Source organism: Dromiciops gliroides, chromosome 4 (genome assembly GCF_019393635.1).
Source record: "Dromiciops gliroides isolate mDroGli1 chromosome 4, mDroGli1.pri, whole genome shotgun sequence".
In the NCBI taxonomy this organism is placed as follows: domain Eukaryota; kingdom Metazoa; phylum Chordata; class Mammalia; order Microbiotheria; family Microbiotheriidae; genus Dromiciops; species Dromiciops gliroides.
This window is the reverse complement of record NC_057864.1, coordinates 365,040,254-365,059,384: the sequence shown is the minus strand read 5'-3', so window position 1 is coordinate 365,059,384 and position 19,131 is coordinate 365,040,254. Positions and strand designations below refer to the sequence as shown.

The 19,131-nt window shown below is 37.4% G+C and overlaps 1 protein-coding gene across 1 annotated transcript in view; it reads left to right on the top strand.

Moving 5' to 3' along the window:
- Positions 1–19,131, top strand: part of ARHGAP18 (Rho GTPase activating protein 18) — a 197,529-nt gene that overhangs the window by 129,913 nt on the left and 48,485 nt on the right. Inside the window, 4 exon segments of the mRNA XM_043964431.1 lie at positions 2,418–2,593; positions 7,233–7,398; positions 9,859–9,878; positions 9,880–9,957. Of these exon segments, the coding sequence (XP_043820366.1) occupies positions 2,418–2,593; positions 7,233–7,398; positions 9,859–9,878; positions 9,880–9,957 (440 nt within the window).

Sequence of the window (19,131 nt, the reverse complement as noted above, 5' to 3'; positions counted from 1 at the left end):
CAGTATTTTCTTCAAAAATTCTCAGCTGCATATAAGGTAGTACAAAATAGTTGCTAATTTTAAAAAGTGGCCAATCAGCTTTCTTCTTTACAGCTGTTTCCTAGGTAACAAGCACACAGTTGCAGAAAAGTATGAACCAGAATAAACCAGGGGCAAAATAGAATGAGAAAAAAAAAAAACTTGCCTTGACCATTTGGTCGCCACCTGAAAACAAAACAAAAAATTAACAGCTAATAGGATACCAACATTGAAAAATGTGTTCATGGGTTGGGTTTGGTTCTTAAGGATAAATATCAGCATTTTGTACTTATCATCGATAACGTTTGCTTTTCTCATTATTCAGATGTAGGCATATTATTATCATTGTTATTTTTAATAATAGCAATAGTAATAAAGCTTTAAATCTGTGCTTCTTTGAAAGTAAAGGAGCAAAAGATGGACTTAATTAGCTGTAAGATTTAACGGATTTGGGGGAGAAATAAGTAGGTGGTATAGTATATAGAATACGGACCATGGAATCAGGAAGACACATCTTCCTGAGTTCAAATCCATCTTCAGGCACTTACTAGTTGTATAACCCTTGGCAAATAATTTATCATTTTTTACCTCAGTTTCCTTATCTGTGAAATGAGAAGGAAATAGCAAACCACTCCAGTGTCTTTCCCAAGAAAACCCTAAATGGGTCACGAAAAGTCAGAAATGAAAAACTGCTCAACAACATCAAAAGTATACTAGAGTTTTAAATGGCTACATTTGTATTTCTTCTTTTTTTTGGATTTAAAAATAATAAATATACTTATACACGTAAAATTATTGGTATCTCAAATTCTTCCCAAACATCTTCATTTTAATTTCCATCCAAGTCTCTGCATTTGTTTAGTTTTCCCCAGGGGTCCTTCAAAAATTCATCAAACTCCTGTGTGACTGGGTACAGGTATTGGATGGGGTATATTTTTTTATCAGACTACTCAGAGCTTTTAAACTGTGAACAGAATGAATAGGATGAAAAAATCTGAACAAACCACAACACAACAGTTCTTCTCACCTAGGCTCTTTCAGTATGTGCTACGTTCAAAGCTGAAAAGTTTCCTGGAGAGTTTTACTTAGAAGACTCATCATCAGAAGTTAAAGCTGCTTGTTTCAGCAGAGAAGTTTAGAATATTAATGAAGACTGTAATGACTGGAGAAAAAAAATTTAATCCTTGGAAATGATGATGAAGTTCAGAACATCTCTGAGTAATATCTGTGGCCCAAGGATTCTCTGGGTACCTTTGTATTCTTCTGCTGGTTTGTTTTGGTACCAGCTGGCTCCAGCCCTGACTCTCACAGCTATTAGCTTTTTGGCACTTCTGGCTTTGAAATTCTCAGAATACTAAGGAGGTGAAATTCCAGTAAAGGGCAGGTCAGGCAGGGAGGGAGTTTCATTCCAGGAAACTTTTTAGCACCAAACAGGTAGAGAAATAAGGTGTTGGCACTATTAAAGAATCACAGCCAGCCCTATGCCTCCTTTGCTAACCAAATGCATGTTTAATATGCAGCACTACTTTTTAACTAATTCCTTAGTTTGGTAAGGTTGATGGCCACCAATAGTGTTTTTTGAATATAATCTATTCCAAGACATATGTAAGTATGGCTGTACAGAGAGAAGGGTGAAAATGAATAGTCAGTTGATAAATTGGTGTATGTGTATACCTCCTTGGAAAGTCCCTTTGTGACATACCATTTTCCAATTTATTTTTTCGATATTCCATTTATCATCTTCTTAGTGTGTGTATGTGTGTGTGTGAGAGAGAGTAGCATCCACTAAAGTCCTTCGATACTTCATCATGGTATACAGGCTACCCTGGGTTTTCAAAGGCTATGTCTTTGAAGTAAAACCCTCCATGTCAGTTTCAATGAAGCTAGAAAGGCTTGTAATGTAAGCCTTGTAAATAGCTGGCATATTTCTTTTGAAAAGCCAGTCTGGCTATTTCTGGAGAGATATCTTGACATGTTGTCCATGAGCTAATGGTTTTTCATTATGGTCACTAGGTGGCACAGTGAATTTGGGGACAAATCCTGTCTCACATTTATTAGCCATGTGACTGAGTAAATCACTTGATCTCTCTCAGCCTCAGGTTCCTTATCTATATGATGGGAATAAAAATAACTCCTACATCACAGAGGTTTTTTTTAAGGATCAAACGAGATAAAATGTATAAAAGCCCTTTGTAAACCTTAAAGTACTGTATAAATGCTAGCTATTTTTTTTCAGACATAGTAACTCTTAACAATTGACTAATGAATGAGAGAAGGCTTATCATTTGCTTTGTAGAAGTACCTACATTGATGCAGAGCACTGACCATATTATAATAAAATACAAGTAGCAGAAAAAAAACATATATAATATTGTTGGCTTTGGGTTTCTTGTGTGCAGATTTGGCCTCTAACCTTGGAATTAGTGAGAAGAATAGTCCATATCAGTCCGAAGATTTACCTGTTTCTGAAACGGACATCAACTTAGAGATTTCCTTTGCAGAGCAAGCAGCCAATTTGAAAGAGAACTCAAAAGAAAAGCTTCTGGAGAACAAAGAAGAGTACAATTCATTACCTGTATGTATATTTCTTGAGGGTTCCTATGCCCCTGAAACTAAGTAGGCCTTATATGTCATGCATTCTCTTAACATATGTGGAATGAATGAGTGAATGAATGAATAAATATTGACTTTAACCTCCCTGAGTCAGACATTAGTCCCTTGAATTCCATTCCACCTCTATAGCTCTGGACATTATATAATATTTAAATAAATAGGTGATTTCATAGATGGAATTTTCATTTCAATACACTCCGCTCTATTGAATATGACACAATAATTTTCACCTTCTTCTTTTCTTTAAAAGTATTAAAAAAGCCCAGTGCTGGCATTTTTTTTTCAATGTTAATTCTTTAAAGTGTATCAATCTAGAGTCAAATTTATTTTTTAATTTTTAATATGATTCTAGGGGAGAGAGGTATTGTCTGCAAGAATCCCAAGCTTTGCCTTGCTTTGATTAACCAGCATGGCTTAGAGATATGCTTTGATATAGGTAAGAATGGGAGTCTTACATCTGTCAATTAATTGATTAAGGACCAATTATGTTTAATTCTTTTAATCTGGCCATGGGATCTTATGCAAATGAGGTTCAGTTTTGATGTAAAACCAAATCCAGAGGATAATTAATAATATATTTTCATTCCAGCTGCTTTACTTGCCAAATTAATACATTCTTTTTTACTTCATTTCTTAAGAAGGCAGGGAAGATGGTGGATAGAGTAATTACCTCACTTATCCAGAATTCTAGGCTTCCTCCAACTTTCTGAAATATATAGTATTGAATCAACAAGTTAAATTTCATGTAGTTTGACCCTCATTTGAAATATCATTACCTCCCATTTTAACCTGTTGTTTAATAAGAACCTTGATTGTTCAGTTTCTCAGTCCCCAGAATTGCAGACATAACAAACTAAAAAGGCCAAATACGAGGGAATATTAGAAATTATTATGAAATGGGTCAAAGAGCACTGGGCTCAGGACTAAAGCACTTGGTTCAAATTCTAGTTCTACTTCTTTACCAGGTGTGTTTTAATTCAAGCAACTAATTTTCCTTCTTAGGCCTTAGTTTCCCCGTCTGGAAAAAAGGAGTGAAAATAATTGCATTAGCTATCGTGCCAGGTTATTGTGAGGAATGCTTTGCCAACCTTAAAGCATTAGAAACATGAACTGCTGTTATTGTTATAAAGAGAGCAGAAGTTATAGCCTGCCAAAGAAGTTAGAGACAGAAATTAATGCAGGGAGAGAACTTGGTTTATTACAAAGTCAAATAATAGCTGTTCATAAGTGTTGACTTGCTTTCCAAGTCTTTCTTGCATCATTCAGGGTAGTCAGAGGCTTGTTCTTTCAATGATCTTCCAGAGGTTCTAGTCAAGCCTCTTAATTTTATTGGTATACAATTATGTACTGTATATAAAAAAACAAATCAGTAAATATTTCCTATTATGTGCCTAGTAATGGATAGGATTTGAAAGGCAGACCTATGTTGAGAGAGATCTCTAGCAATATGATTTAAAAAAAACACTGAATTTTGGAGAAGCCTTTAATTCTATTTTTAAGCAAGCAAAAGGACAGTGTAGCTTCTGCTGAATCACATTCCTTGCTCTCAACAAACTAGACAATCTACTCCATTAACTAAACAAAAATGTGAAGAAATTTCATAAATATTTAAAGGTTCTACCATGAATTAAACATTGGAATAAAGAGCTCATTCTTTTTATTAGGTGCTGTGTTTAAAAAAAAAATTGCTAGGTAAGCCAAATGCTTGAAGTAATAATATTTTAGACTTCTTTGAATATTTATCTGGGATAATGCTTCAATTATTGTATCGTGTTTCTCTTTTTGGAATGTTATAATGATTTCAATTTAATATTGGATTATCTTTTCTATATGGTTAGTTGTTGGTCTTTAACAGTTCAGAACAATGGATTTAGGGTCAGCCACAGGAAAAATCTATGTGCCATTCTTAGCAATTATGAGATGACCTCACCAGATTGAATTCCACCAGTCAGTTCTAGATCAACAACCTGGAAGTTATAAGTGTACAAGCCAATAACTATTTATTTCATCCCTGAATTGATAACATATCTTCCTCATAGTAGGGAGTAGATCTCAAATTAAGCTATCTGAACAGTAATTAATTACCCACCCTGAATTGCTGATTTACTGAGAAACTTCTTGTTCATTTCCTTGTTACTCTCACTGTGCCTACTTAATTTTTAAAAATAATAATCCAAGAGATGCAATGTGTCAAAATGGATAGAACCTGAATAATAGCAATAATAACTGATAGTTATATAGCACTTATTATATGCCAGGCACTGTGCTAAGTGCTTTACAATTATTATTCCCTTTGATCCTCACAACAATCTAGAGAGGTCAATACAATTATAGCCCCATTTTACAGATGAGGAAACTGAGGCAAAGTGTCTTGCCCAGGGAAGCCTAGCTAGTGATTGTCCCAGGCTGGATTTGAACTAAAGTCTTCCTGGTTCTAGGCCTCGCAGTCTATCTACTGTACTATGTAGCTTCCTGACCTGGGTTCAAGTCTTGCCCCTGCCACATAATGGATGTTGCCAAGACCCTTAACCTTTTGGAATGCTCAATGATTCTCTAAGAATGTAATTTTTAGAGAGAGGGAGTTTTCCCATGAAGAGCTTCCTTTTATGAAATCACAGTTCTGGACCAACCCCCAGCATCACTTAACTGGGACAATACAGCACCTTTTAATGGAAATACATCCTTAGTGAGAATTGGATGATCAAGTGTTAATAGTGAGAAAATACCATGTCTGGATGGCTGCTAGGGGGAGGAAAGGATATTAGCCCCCAGGATGCTTTCTTCTGTGCTCATGATTGCCTTATAGATAATCTAGAATTAAAAAGGAAATTGAATTATAAAAAATTCTAATTTGAACTTTCCCTGAATATGTTTAAAGAAGAGGATATGGTGAAAACAATGGATCCCTTTTAAACTTATCTCTTCTATGTTAATACAATAGCCCAATCTCTGATACCTGGAGAAATGTGGTCATTAAAAAAAATAATATAAACAATATAAACAATAGGGCTAGTCATATATGTGTAAAGGGTTCACACTTTTTTCCACTTGAACTAATTTGGGACAGTGGTCCCAACAATTCTGTTGTTAGAACAGAAAAAAAAGATGAGGAAATAAGATTTTTGTCTCAATGACAGGAAGCCTACTTGGAAGTGGGGCAGGGATTTAGCTTGGGTTGATATATGGGACTCTGTGTGTGTGTGTGTGTGTGTGTGTTCAAAACTTTGCAAATGCCAAATAAAATGAGCATTTGCACATACAAAATCAAACATAAAATAAGGATTATATGTGAAACTTTGAATCTTTGTTCTATAGAGCTTGTTTTTCCTTTTAATTATATAATACATTATACATGTAACTTTCAAAACTGTCCTCTTTGTTGTTGTTTCCTTCTGTTCTCAAATATTTTTTAATTTAATGCTTCAATGATGCTATTATTTTCTTTTTTGGACAACCTTATTATTAGAACAGTGCAGAAAACAAGGGAAAGAGAATAAATAGAGGAGACTGCATTGGAGGAGTGTCAGCAAATTTGTTCTACTCCACCATACTGTTTGCTTCCTTTCTCTGTTTTCTCCCTATTGTTCATGTCTTCCTCCATATCTCAGTTTAGCTTGTATAATTTTTGGGGGGTAGGCAGTGAGGGTTATGTGACTTGTCCAGGGTCACACAGCTAGTAAATGTCAAGTGTCTGAAGTTAGATTTGAACTCAGGTCCTCCTGAACCCAGGGCCGGTGCTTTGTCCACTGCACCACCTAGCTGCCCCCATAATTGTTTTTTTTTTTTTCTGATTAAACAGAGTGGTTGTCAATTTGTGTGATCTGAAAGTTAGGGAGGGTCAGGTGAAGGGTTAGGTGGGGAGAAGGGAAGAAAAGTAACAGACACCAAGAAGGAAGAAAATTTAATTATTTTCTCAAATCCTTAACTTGGGACTTGGGACTCAGAATTTGACTCCTTCATGGTCAAATGAGGGGGAAGTATGTTCCCCAACCTGTACCTAGGTACAAGGTCATTGGACATGGGTATGGGTTATACTGGGTAGATTTGTGGGTGCATTCTAGACCCTCAAAGGGATGCTTTTGATGTTTCTTTTATATAATTAGGGTATGGGTGTGCTATGGTAGTGTATGGTTCATGGAAGAAGTGGAGGGTGGGGAGGAGCAGGTCAAACTATCTGGCTCTGAAAACTTTCCTTTCAAGGTTTAAGCATTTGATTTCTGCTCTTGGCTAATTCTCTAACTGGTGTTCTTTGATCTCTTTTTACATATTTCCCCATTCATTTTATACTGTTTTCTTTATAATGAAGATCCTACCTTTTTCCCTTTCCTGGTCTCCAGGATTGCATAGAATGAACGAGTGTGTGTGTGTGTGTGTGTGTGTGTGTGTATGAATCAAAGTACATTTAGTTTTAATCCAGGTCAGCATTCCTTCAGACTCTATGGGCACTTTCATTGGTCACTTGCATCTTTCTTCCCTTAGAAAATTCTTGATCCCAATTTTAATCATAAGTTCTCTGTAAACTAATTACTCCTTTTCATCCTCATATTTCAAAGGCAAGTTCATCTTGTAAATATTTACTCCATTAGTGGTATTTCCTTCAGAATTTCAGACTGCCAAAGGACAAAACGGGTAATACAAGGATTGGTGACTTGGCACCCCAGGACATGAAGAAGGTTTGCTACTTAGCTCTCATTGAACTGACTGCACTGTATGATGTACTTGGAATCGAGCTCAAACCCCAAAAAGCTTTGAAAATGAAAACAAAAGGTAAAGGCATTTAATGAAAATCATTAAATTCTCATGAAGCGGCAGCAATGATGATTTTGGCTTTTTGCCATTTTGCCCACAGAACAGACCTAAGTATGAGTGGCAGAGTTGTAATATTGAGTTTTTCACACCTCACTCATTAAGTATAGAACACACTACATCATGTTATAGGGCACTGGGGGTAGATAAGAAACTGTTAAAAGTTACTATTAAGGGAATTCAGAAGGAGGGATGGCTTTTCACTCCATTTGATGCTGTCATTTTGGGTAATTCTACATATTTCAGTGCTGTGTTTGGTGTACTTATTGATTCCTTACAAATTCAGCTCTAGAGAAGAGTGTTTCAGGAGTAATAATCACATCTTATATTGCAATAGTAGAGCTTATATAAGGATAATAAATAATTTCATGCCTGTCCCTGTGATTGAGAGAGAATGAAGACTTTTTATAAAACTTAACAGAATGGTAGCCTGACCCCTTCAGGTGATTGTAATTTCCCTCTCCCCCCTCCCCCCCAACATCAACCACTATTTTGTTGGTCATTGTTAGCTTCATTAATAGTGGTTCTAACGGACTATCTAGACAATGAAGCATTGTGCATAATTTATGCAAATTCCTCCCCTTCCATGAAACATTATACAGGAACTAGCTTTACCCTTTATCTAGTGAAATTTGATTTTTTTTTTTCATAATGTACTGTAATCAAGAGAGGCAGCTTTGAAGCCAAGAAGACCAAGCTACCTCTGACATATGCTAGCTGTGTAATCCTGGACAAATCACTTAATCTCTCAGGGCTCTAGGCAATTCTCTAAGACTCTAAATTGCAGAGAATATACAGACCTGCATTGGCAAAGAGAATTTCCTCACCTGGGAGTTACCTCCCTATGACAGTGAAATGACAGATTCAATCCCTTTCCCAGAGTGGAATCAATTCTACACCCATTCGATCTGTGCAACAACCCTCTTCACTCCTCAAGTTTGCTTTCTATACCTCTTTCCAAAAACCCACCATGGATTTTTATGGTGCAATCACAGTTCCTTAGGGCTCTCTTAGTGAACCATAAAGGGATTTCCTGTAATGGAAACTGAGTAGAAATTGCTTAGAAAACCATTGAGAAGCTACAGTGTTGTTGTTGTTTTTTTTCTCTCCAACTTTGCTTCTGTTTTAAATACTGCTGCTCCTGTCTCCCAAGAAACCCTGAAAAGTATACCTTTGCCAAATGGGTTTGGGATTGCACCCTCCTGTCCTAGAGTATCTCATTACTCTTGCATAGTTTCGACTGATCAGTTAGAGTAGAGAAATTAACAGTAAGCCAAATGTTTCTAATTTTTTAAAGGTTAATATGATGGAAAAAAATGGATTTAAAGTCACAGGGCTAGAATTTGAGTGATAGCTCTGCTACTTAAATAGCTAGCCACTTAACTCTTGAATCTCATTTTTTCTTGTCTGTGAAATGGAGATTAATAATATTCGTAAAAGCTGAATGTGAGGTTCCCTTGAGATGATATGTATGGTGCTTTATAACCTACATTGTAATAGGATAGGCTTGTATTTATTTTGTACATATTCTTATATGTCTATGCTAGGGCTCCTCTTCCTAAAAGAATGTAAATTTCTTGAGGCTGGTCAGTAAACTAACATTTATTATACACTTACTGTGTCCCAGGCACTATGCTAGGTGCTGGAGACACAAAAGAAGGCCAAAACCAGTGCTGGTTCTCAAGGAGTTCACAGTCTAGAGGGACTGTTTAACTTCTGTCTGTGTACTCTCGCCACTTAGCACAGTGCCTGGTATGTAGTAGGTGCTCAATCACTGTTTCTTGATGGATAATTTAGTTTTTCTCTTCAAATGCAAACATTTCTCTGAACATAAATAGAAAATGGCATTAAACAGTTAAATTTTTTTAACCTCAGTTTAAGGAAAGTTTTGTGAATGTTTTTCAGTATTAGATCCCTTTAGAGATATGAAGTAGCAGCAATTCTTTTCAACAATGTGATGATTGATAGCGTAGTTAAATAAACTTCTTCAGGTTTTTTCTGATCTTTTTAAAGTCCCATACATCTTTTCCAAGTTCTTCGTCTTAACATTATATTTTCTGAAAAGAAGATTTGCTGAATAAGGTCATACTGCCAACTGATTTCTGAAAAAGCAGATGGTCCCTTTATATTATTTCGTTCATTATAGCATTCTGAATTCTGATCTATGCTAAAATAGAAGTTCTCACTCTTGTGGGAGAAGATATGAAAGGATATTTGCCTTTTGCCAGAATATTTAGTTAGATTACACTTTAGTAACCTGATTGCATATATCATTCAGCTCTGCCATAACAGAATATGAGGTCAGGGGCTTCAGATGTGCAAGGAAAGCTTATGGCTTTGAAATCATCATCTCTTTCTATTCCGAATTTTCATACTTTGAAATAGATGGGAAATGTTCTATTTCTTTTGCTTTGTATGCAGACTCCGGTCTTTTCGGTGTTCCCTCTGTCAGTATTGCTAGAGCAGGATCAGAAGAGAGTCCCAGGGACGAGGATACCCTTGATCTTTTCAAAAAGGTGAGTAGATGCTGGAGTAAGTCAGCTGGGTTGGGAATAGTTGAATTCTGAAGATTGATGTCTTTGGCATTAATATTCTTTATAATGGAGTCTGCTGAATTGTCATGTCTTTACACTTGGTACAGTAATCGCTTCAGTTTCAAGGGTTGATGGCATATATATTTCACAGAGTTGCTTTTCGTGGGATTAAGACTGAATAATAATCACTTGACTAACTTTAGATATTATTAAATTGATTGATTTTATTTGACTGACACCTCAGTTTCTTATAGCACAGTTAAAATAGAGGTTCTTGTTTTAGTGGATCCATGAACTTGATTCAGAAAAAAATACCCTACATCCTTATTTTCTTATATCACTGAAATTTTGCATTTTTCCTTAAAATTTGAATTTTTAAAGAATATCTTTTTGAAAAGAGGTCCATAGGCATCACTGCCCAAGGGGATCGATGACATACACAAACAAACAAAAAAGATTGAGAATCCATCCAGTAGTAGGAAATATTCATAAATTAGTTAGGAATCTTGTAATTCTTCCTCTAAAGTCCTACCCTGGTACCTTGCCATGGCATAGCAATAACTGGATTATAAAAAAATTATTACTGGTAGTAAGTGATCAGGCTAGAACCAAACTAGAAAGACTTCAGTGCCAGAGAGTGTATCTCTGAATGATGCATTCACCAACAGCTGGACCAGCAATAACAGCCTTTGGCTGCAGAGATTCATTCATCCTCTAACAACCTACTAAAGGGTGTATCGAGTTGTGGTGGTCTTCATTGGTGGAAGAAGTTATCCCCATGAATGAAACCATAACTACTGAAGTCCCAATAGTAGGAAGTATTTCACCTTTATGAATATTTGTCTGTATGCATCCCTAAGCTTTTCTGTTTACTGTATGTCAAGTTTAATTTAGCAAGTTCTTTTTCTAAAGTAGAGCTCAGCAACCATTTTCTAATTTATCAAGCAGACCAATATATTCGACTTCAATGCACATGTCAGTTATCCTGGGAAATCAAAACGTCCCGAAATCAGCCTCCGCTTCCTTCCACTGGTTGTTATATATTCAGGAACTATTTATTAAGTTTAATACCAACCTAACAATGGCACAGTGATATGTTTATTGCATTTCCCTACCATGCCAAACATTGGACCTTGAAAGTAGGTGTTCAGTAAACGTAGGAGTGAATCACAAAGGAGAGTAGATCTGCTACAGAATCCTACCTGAATCCAGAGCCAACAGTGAATGATTTTTGGATCATCCATCCCACACCTGCCCTCTGTTTGGCTTTTTAAGTCCTTCCTAATCTGGGCCCTTCCCTCTTTTCCAGTTCTTCTATCTTGCTGCCTTACATTCTGTGATCCAGTGGACACTGGTTGTCTTCCTAATTCTCCTGCCACATACACTGTCTCCCAAGTCAAGTATTTTTCACTGGCCATCCCTCATACCTGGAACACCTTTCCTCATCTCTGCCTTACTAGCTTCTTTCACTTCCTTCAGATTTCAGCTGATGTCCCATCTTTTGTAAGAAACCTTTCCCAGTACTTTTTTTTTTTTTTTTTTTTTTATTATTGCGGGGCAATGGGGGTCAAGTGACTTGCCCAGGGTCACACAGCTAGTAAGTGTCAAGGTGTCTGAGCCGGATCTGAACTCAGGTACTCCTGAATCCAGGGCCGGTGCTTTACCACTGCGCCACCCTAGCTGCCCCTTCCCAGTACTTCTTAATGTTAATGCCTTTCCTCTGAGGATACCCCCAATTTACCCCGTGTGTACTTGTTTATAATAATTGTTTGCCTGTTGTCTCCTCTATTAGATTTGAGCACCTTGAGAGCAGAGAATATTTTTTTGCCTTTTTTTTAATTCACAGCATGTAGCAGAAGTGCCTGCGTATATAGTAGGTACTTAATAATCACTAATTGACTGACTCATTGCCAGGCATGGATAGAAATTCATTTCCCTCATATCTCCTACAGTGAGAACTATATTTTGTTAAGTTAAATCACAGTGGATTAACACTTGATTGCATTTAGTTTTATATATCCTATTTTATCTTCCAAGTATCATTTTGGGGTCACAACATGTCCTTTTTTTTTTCCAGAAGTTTAAGTTTAAAAAATTGAAATAGTGCATTTTGAAAATACGAACAATATGTAATCTACTATTTCTGTGTATAAGAAAAATCACAGTTGTACGAGTATTTAATTCCGGCTTTTCCTATGAACCTTTGAGCTTCAATCATATTAGTGTGATGATGTCAGGTTATATAAAATTTCAATGTGACTTTTGAGAAAGTGAATATGTCTAGGGGCTGCTAGGTGGCACAGTAAATACAGTACTGGCCCTGGATTCAGGGAAGACCCTGAGTTCAAATCCAGACTTAGATACTTGACACTTACTAGCTGTGTGGCCCTGGGCAAAGTCACTTAACCCTAATTGCCTCATGCCGCCCCCCCCCCCCCAAAAGTGCATTATGTCCTTGTGAGTTCCTAGTGCTGGTTATCACGTAGTACCGCTATTCATACAGAAATGTTGGGAAATATCAACCTTGGTTTCAAACTTTACTTTTTTCATCTGTTTGCACAGTTGCCTCATTTATGATGAGGTACTGAGTTCTGGAGGGGGGGGTAGCCTGGTGGGGGTTAAGGCAGCTCTGCAACTTCTATTAAAGAAAAGCACAGGTCAGCTATAGGGTTGGATGCTAGGCCACTGAATATAATCCTTTCCTTGGAAAACAGGGGAGAAAGCTATTGTTGGCCATTTAAAAGACTCTCTTTTAAAAGCCATATTTCATTCACTATTTTATTTTAGATAAATAGATATTGACAGTTATCTTATGGATTTGAAAGTTATGGACTTAGAATGTGAAAGGACCTGATTGTCTTCTAGTTAAAACCTCTAATCTAATAGAGGGTTCCTGTAGAATATCACTGACTTGGTGTTCTCGCATCTACTTGAAAACTTCTAGTGGTTAGAAATTTTAGTACCCTAATTTCAGTTCCTCTAAGGGAATGCAGTATTAGAAAAATTTCCCTTTCGTGAGCTGATATATGTCCATCCATTGACCTTGTAGCTTCTACCCACTGGAACTTGATTTTTAACCTGTAGCCACATGGAATAAGTCTACTTCTTCATCCATCTAATAGTACTAAAAAGATTTGAAGAAAAGAGTCATGCCCCATGGATCTTCTTGGGGTAAAATATTCCTTATTCTTTCAGTGGTTCCTATTATGACATGGATTCATGATGTTTTCTTAAATTTTAAAAAAAAAATGTGCAATTGCAGATATATTCTGTCCATTGAAACATTCAGAAGGCTATTCCCAACTTTCATATAGACCTGAAAGACCCCTTCTCAGAATGATTTTAATGCATAAATTAAATAGGATTACAAAGTAAATCCATTCTCATGAAATCAAGTTCCTACACTAGTTTATGAATCCCTGAGACCATCCACTCCTAATCTTGCCTAGATTTTTGACTTTAAAATAAAAAAAAATCAACTTCAATCTTTTTTAGCTTGTATGGAAATTATGACTACCCAGAAGTTTTATGTCTTTTCTATATGAATTTCAATCCATTCCAGCTCATTTTCATTCCTAATTTTTAAATTTTTGTACAGTTTTTGCAACATAATGGCAAGATTTTACACTTAACCCACTTTGGACCTTTTCTGAGATTAAAGAAATCTTTCTGGCCTCTTGATGCTCCATTCAGTCTGTATATGATCTTGTGACGATTTTCTTCCTTATGGGAGGATAACTGTAAGGACTGACACATAGCAAACCCTACATGATAGAAAAGTTAGATTTTTTTTCCAGTTGAATTCTAGCTGTATATACACAATGGGAAAATAAGTTTCATTTCTTGGGCAGAAATTCTTTAGTGAAAACACCTGTTTTGAAAGTTTCCAAACTCCTAAAGCATTTACATCAGTAAATTCTATTTAATTATTTCCCCATGTGGACAGGAGAGTACCTTTAAGTTACTTTTTCTTGGGAAAACCACTACATTTATTTATGGTATTACATATATATGAAGCATTTTATCAAGAAGATGAGTTTAAAAAAATAAAGTTACATGCATCCATTGTGGTTAGGACCATGTACTGTCTATCAATCATATAGAAACTTAGCAGTAAGAATTGTGCCTTTCAGGAAAATCAGATCAAATGGTTTATTTATTGACTTTAACTAAAACAATGGCATTTAATGGGACCTGGGTGTGTGGTTACAATTACAAAACAAGGACAGGGAGCCTGGCAGGAAGGTTACAAGTAAAGGCATCAGTAATTGAGTTTGGAACGAAAGATGGTCCAAAGATGCCTGAGCTAGTTTGTTTGTTTTGTTTTTTGGTGCTGCAATTGGGGTTAAGTGACTTGCCCAGGGTCACATAGCTAGTGTCAAGTGTCTGAGGCCGGATTTGAACTCAGGTCCTCCTGAATCCGGGGTCGGTACTTTATCCACTGTGTCACCTAGCTGCCCCTGAGCTAATTTAATAAGGCCTCTTATGTCTATCTTTTCTGTGTTCAACCCTTGAAGCCATCTTGCCAGGTCCAAAGCCACCTTGGCCCCCTCTAGATCCCCCATGATCTCTAGCTCTACCTTAGTATCCTCCATAGTCACAGACACCTCTGTGACCTTTTTGTTTTGTTTTGTTAAATTTGTTTGGTTTTTTTGGCGGGGCAATGGGGGTTAAGTGACTTGCCCAGGGTCACACAGCTAGTAAGTGTCAAGTGTCCTGAGGCCGGATTTGAACTCAGGTACTCCTGACTCCAGGACCGGTGCTTTATCCACTGTGCCACTAGCACCCCCCTCTGTGACTTTCTAATGTTACCTCCATACCTTTAAGGTACCACTCCAGGTCCATCAGGTTTAGGTGCCTTATAATGGTCACACTCATTCCTCCAAGAAAAGTTCGTGTTTCTCACATGTGGGGTTAGGACACTTCTGGTCTCCAGCTCACTGCTGCCCTTCACTGGGAATCCTCCTCAGCAGTCACTACCACTGCCTTACCTCCAAAGCCTTCATGGCCCATGGGTCCTCCATGTCCATGGCCACCCCTGGCCATCGCCACATCCTCTTTGAATTTTGTTCTTCAAATTGCAAAGGAGAATGGGGTTTCCAGAAATTCCTTACATCAAACCAATCAGGGCTTCTTTGGCAGAGGAAGATCATCAAATGATACAGTCACCTCTCCTTTCAGCCTTCCTGTCTCTCTGTATATACGTTGATCATAGACTGCCCTGTCTTCTTATTGGTCTTATGCCAATTTACTTGAAGTAGTCTGCCACAGATTCAATGGTAAAATTCTCCATCCAAGCCCCAGATAAAGATGGCATTATTATCAGAATTATCTGTTCAAAGTCATGGTGTTATCCTTTGTCCAGGAGACTACCAAATTTATTGAAAGCTATCACAGTCACTTCCACCCATGCTCCATGACCTCCAGCCACCACTGCCATGGGTATGACTGCTACCACCTCCATCACCTGACTTCTGCCTCCGTGGTCCCATTGGCCTTCCCCATAGCTGCTGCTGTTACCACTTAGACTCTGTTTCTGGATGCATAGCCACCACTGTCCCTTCCAACATTCATTGATGGTTGATCTTGGCCATAGCTACCTTCATCACACCCTCCACTACTTCCATTGCTGCTGTTATACTGGTTCTGCTGGTCCTACTCTTTTTTTTTTTTTGCATTTAGAATTTTATTTTCTAAATTACATATGAATACAAATTTTGATATCAAAATTAAAAAAAAACACTTTGTGTTCCAAATTCTCTTCCTCCCTCTCTCCCCACCCCAAGAACTCAAGCAATTCAATATAAGCCATACATGAGCAGTCATGCAAAACATTTCCACATTAGCTAGGTTGTGAAAGAAAACAGACAAAAACAAAACTTTAGATAAAGGAACTAACAAAAAATAAAAATTATGCTTCAGTCGGTATTCAGACACCATCAGTTCTCTCTCTGTAGATGGACTTCATTTTTCAAAGGACCTTCGGAGTTGTTTTGGATCATTGCATTGCTGAAAATAACCAAGTCATTCACAGCAGATCATCTTTTTTTTTTCTTTCAACAAACATTTATTTTATTTTCCATTTACATGTAAGGGTAGTTTTCAACATTCATTTTCACAAGATTTAGAGTTCCAAATTTTTCTCCCTCCCTCCCTCCCTTTCCTCCCCCTCCACAAGATCGCAATCAGTTTATATATGTACAATCCACAAGTGTTCTTTTTATCAGTTCTTTCTATAGGGGTGCATAGTAAGCTTCCTCATTAGTTCCTTGGGATTGTCTTGGATCATTGCACTGCTGAGAGTAGTTAAGTCATTCACAATTACTCATTGAACAAATACTTCTGTCACTACGCACAATGTCCTCTCAGTTCTGCTCACTTCACTATACATCGATGTTCATTAGTCTTTCCAGGCTTTCGGGGATCATCCTGTTTGTCATTTCCTGTAGCACAAGTCCATTCCACTACAATCATATAACACAGCTTTCCATCATTCCTCAATTGATGGACATTCCCTTGATTCTTAATTCTTAGCCTCCACCAAGAGTTGCTATACACATTTTTTGTACAATTTTTCCCCCTTTTCTCTTTTTCATGATTACTATTGTTAACTGTTTCCCTTCCATCCTATTCCTTCCCCATGATATTTATTCTATTATCCATCTTCTTTCATCCTATCACTCTTCAAAGGGATCACAGCAGATCATCTTACAGTATTGCTGTTATTTTGTATATAGTATATTTCACATTGCAACAGCTCATGTAGGTGTTTCCAGATTTTTCTGATAGTATCCTGCTCATCATTTTTTAAAATAGTAAACTACGTTTATATAGTACTTTAAAGAGAGATTTCCTTACAATAGACCCATGAGGTTGATTCTTGCAGCAACAGTAATAGATAACATTATAATAGGACCTTATACCTGACAAAGGATTTTCTTCACAATAGCCCAGAAAAGTAAGTACCATATTTTTTGTTTTGTTTTTGTTTTGTTTCTTTGTGGGGCAATGAGGGTTAAGTGACTTGCCCAGGGTCACACAGCTAGTTAAGTGTCAAGTGTCTGAGGTCGGGATTTGAACTCAGGTCCTCCTGAATCCAGGGCCGGTGCTTTATCCACTGCGCCATCTAGCTGCCCCAGACACCATATGTTTTATCATCCATCCTTTCTCATCATCATCATCATCAATCCATCCTTATTGTCATCCATCAGTCCCCATCTTCATCCAATCATCATCAATTCATTAATCAATCAATCATCATCATCTTACATTACTCTTGCCTCTGCTTCAAAATTTTTTTCACAATTACTATTATAAATTGTTTCCCTCCATCCTATTCCCTTCCCCATGATATTTACTCTATTTTCTATCTTCTTTCACCCTATCCCTTCTCAAAAGTGATTTGCTTCTGACTGTCCCCTCCCACACTCCGTATTCCCTTCTTTTACCCCTTCCTCCTTATCCCCTTCCCCTCCTACTTTCCGCAGGGTCCAGATAGATTACTCCACCCAATCGAGTGTGTAAGTTCTTCCTCCTTGAGCCAACTCTGATGAGATTAAGGTCTTTGAGCCAATTCTGATGAGTGTAAGGCTCATTCACGGCCAGGCTCCTCCTCCATTTCTGCCCCATCTCTCCCCCACTCCATAATGCTGGCCCTACTCTTGAGGGGGATTGTAAAAGCTTTGTTGTTGTCCCCATAGCCCCCCTTATAGGGCTGTCCATAGCTATTGCTCTGGGAGTTGTTACAGTAGTTCTTTGAAGTGCTACTGGGGATTGGCTGCTGCCATAGCCATTGGTTGAACCATACCTTGGGGAACTGACTGGGTACCATAGCCCGTCTTCTGGGTTTGTCCATAGGAGGCACTATAGCTGATTGGCCATAGCCATTGGAGTTCTGTGGTCATAGGGCTGACTGCTCTGTTGGGAATAGCCTGGTCCAGGGTGGGTTAAGGTAAGCCCTTGTGTGACTGAGTGTACTCATCAGAGACCGTGTCTGAGCACATGCACACTGGCTGCAGAGCAACAGAAAGTGGAAGACAGCTGACCACCTGACACCCCGAGGATTCCAAAGTTTTTCATAAAAACTTTCCTGATCCTCCTCAGCCAGTAAGGACCCTGCCCTTGCCCCAACCTTCCAACTATTCATTTTGGACATATTATGCATTTACCTATATATGTACATGTATTTCTTGTGTACACTCTCTCATATATGTGTATGTGTGTGTGTATATATATATATTTATATATTGTATATGTATATATGCCTCTCCTATGGGAATATAAGGTCCATGACTTTTTCACTTTTGTCATTGTATGTCCAACTCTGACACTAGTCAGTACTTGACATGTAGTAGTCACTTAATGAATAATTTTTGATTTGTGTGTGTGTGTGTGTATGTGTGTGCTTTCTTTAGGTGTAATACCAGAATAACTCTCAAGAAATTGAACTAAATTCTTACTTATCCATTAATGCCAAATTCATGAACTGTTCCCTATCTCCCCTTCTCTCACCATTTATCATTATTTTACTCCTCAACCAAAGTTACTTGTGACCATTTGCTCTTTTTCTGAGGCACTAATTGGATATTATGTGTTTGTTCTTTATCCTCCCCTAGCCTATAAACTCTACCAGGGTTGTGTTTTAATAAATTTCACATCTTCTCTTTTTGCCTAGCACAGTGCTCTACAGTCATCATTTAATGTATGTTTGTGGCCTGAATGAATGAAACAATATTAGACCCTTAGAGGTGTGTGCGTTTTAATGATAATTTGCCAACAGAAAGGGTTTTGAAAAAACTTGCTTTAAAATGTCTTTGAAAAAAATTAAAAAAATAAAATGTCTTTGAACAAAGTGAAAATGAGATGCAAATGTGCAATATCAGAATGCAGAAGATTGATTAGATCAGAGTCCAGGCTCCTGCAAAACAGAGAAACAATTATTTTTGGAGCTTTTAAAATGAGCATCCTCATTCTCTACTTGTTTGCAATAACACAGCTGTTGTGTGAAATCACATAGTTTTTCTCATTTTTTGTAACTAAGGCAGTATGAAGAGAGCCATCTTTTTTCTTGAGTGCAACATGAAATTAATTATGTTTTCAAGTTCTTCGGCTTGTTTATTAGAAGGCAAGTAACGCAATGGCAGCTAATCATAGAATGCGT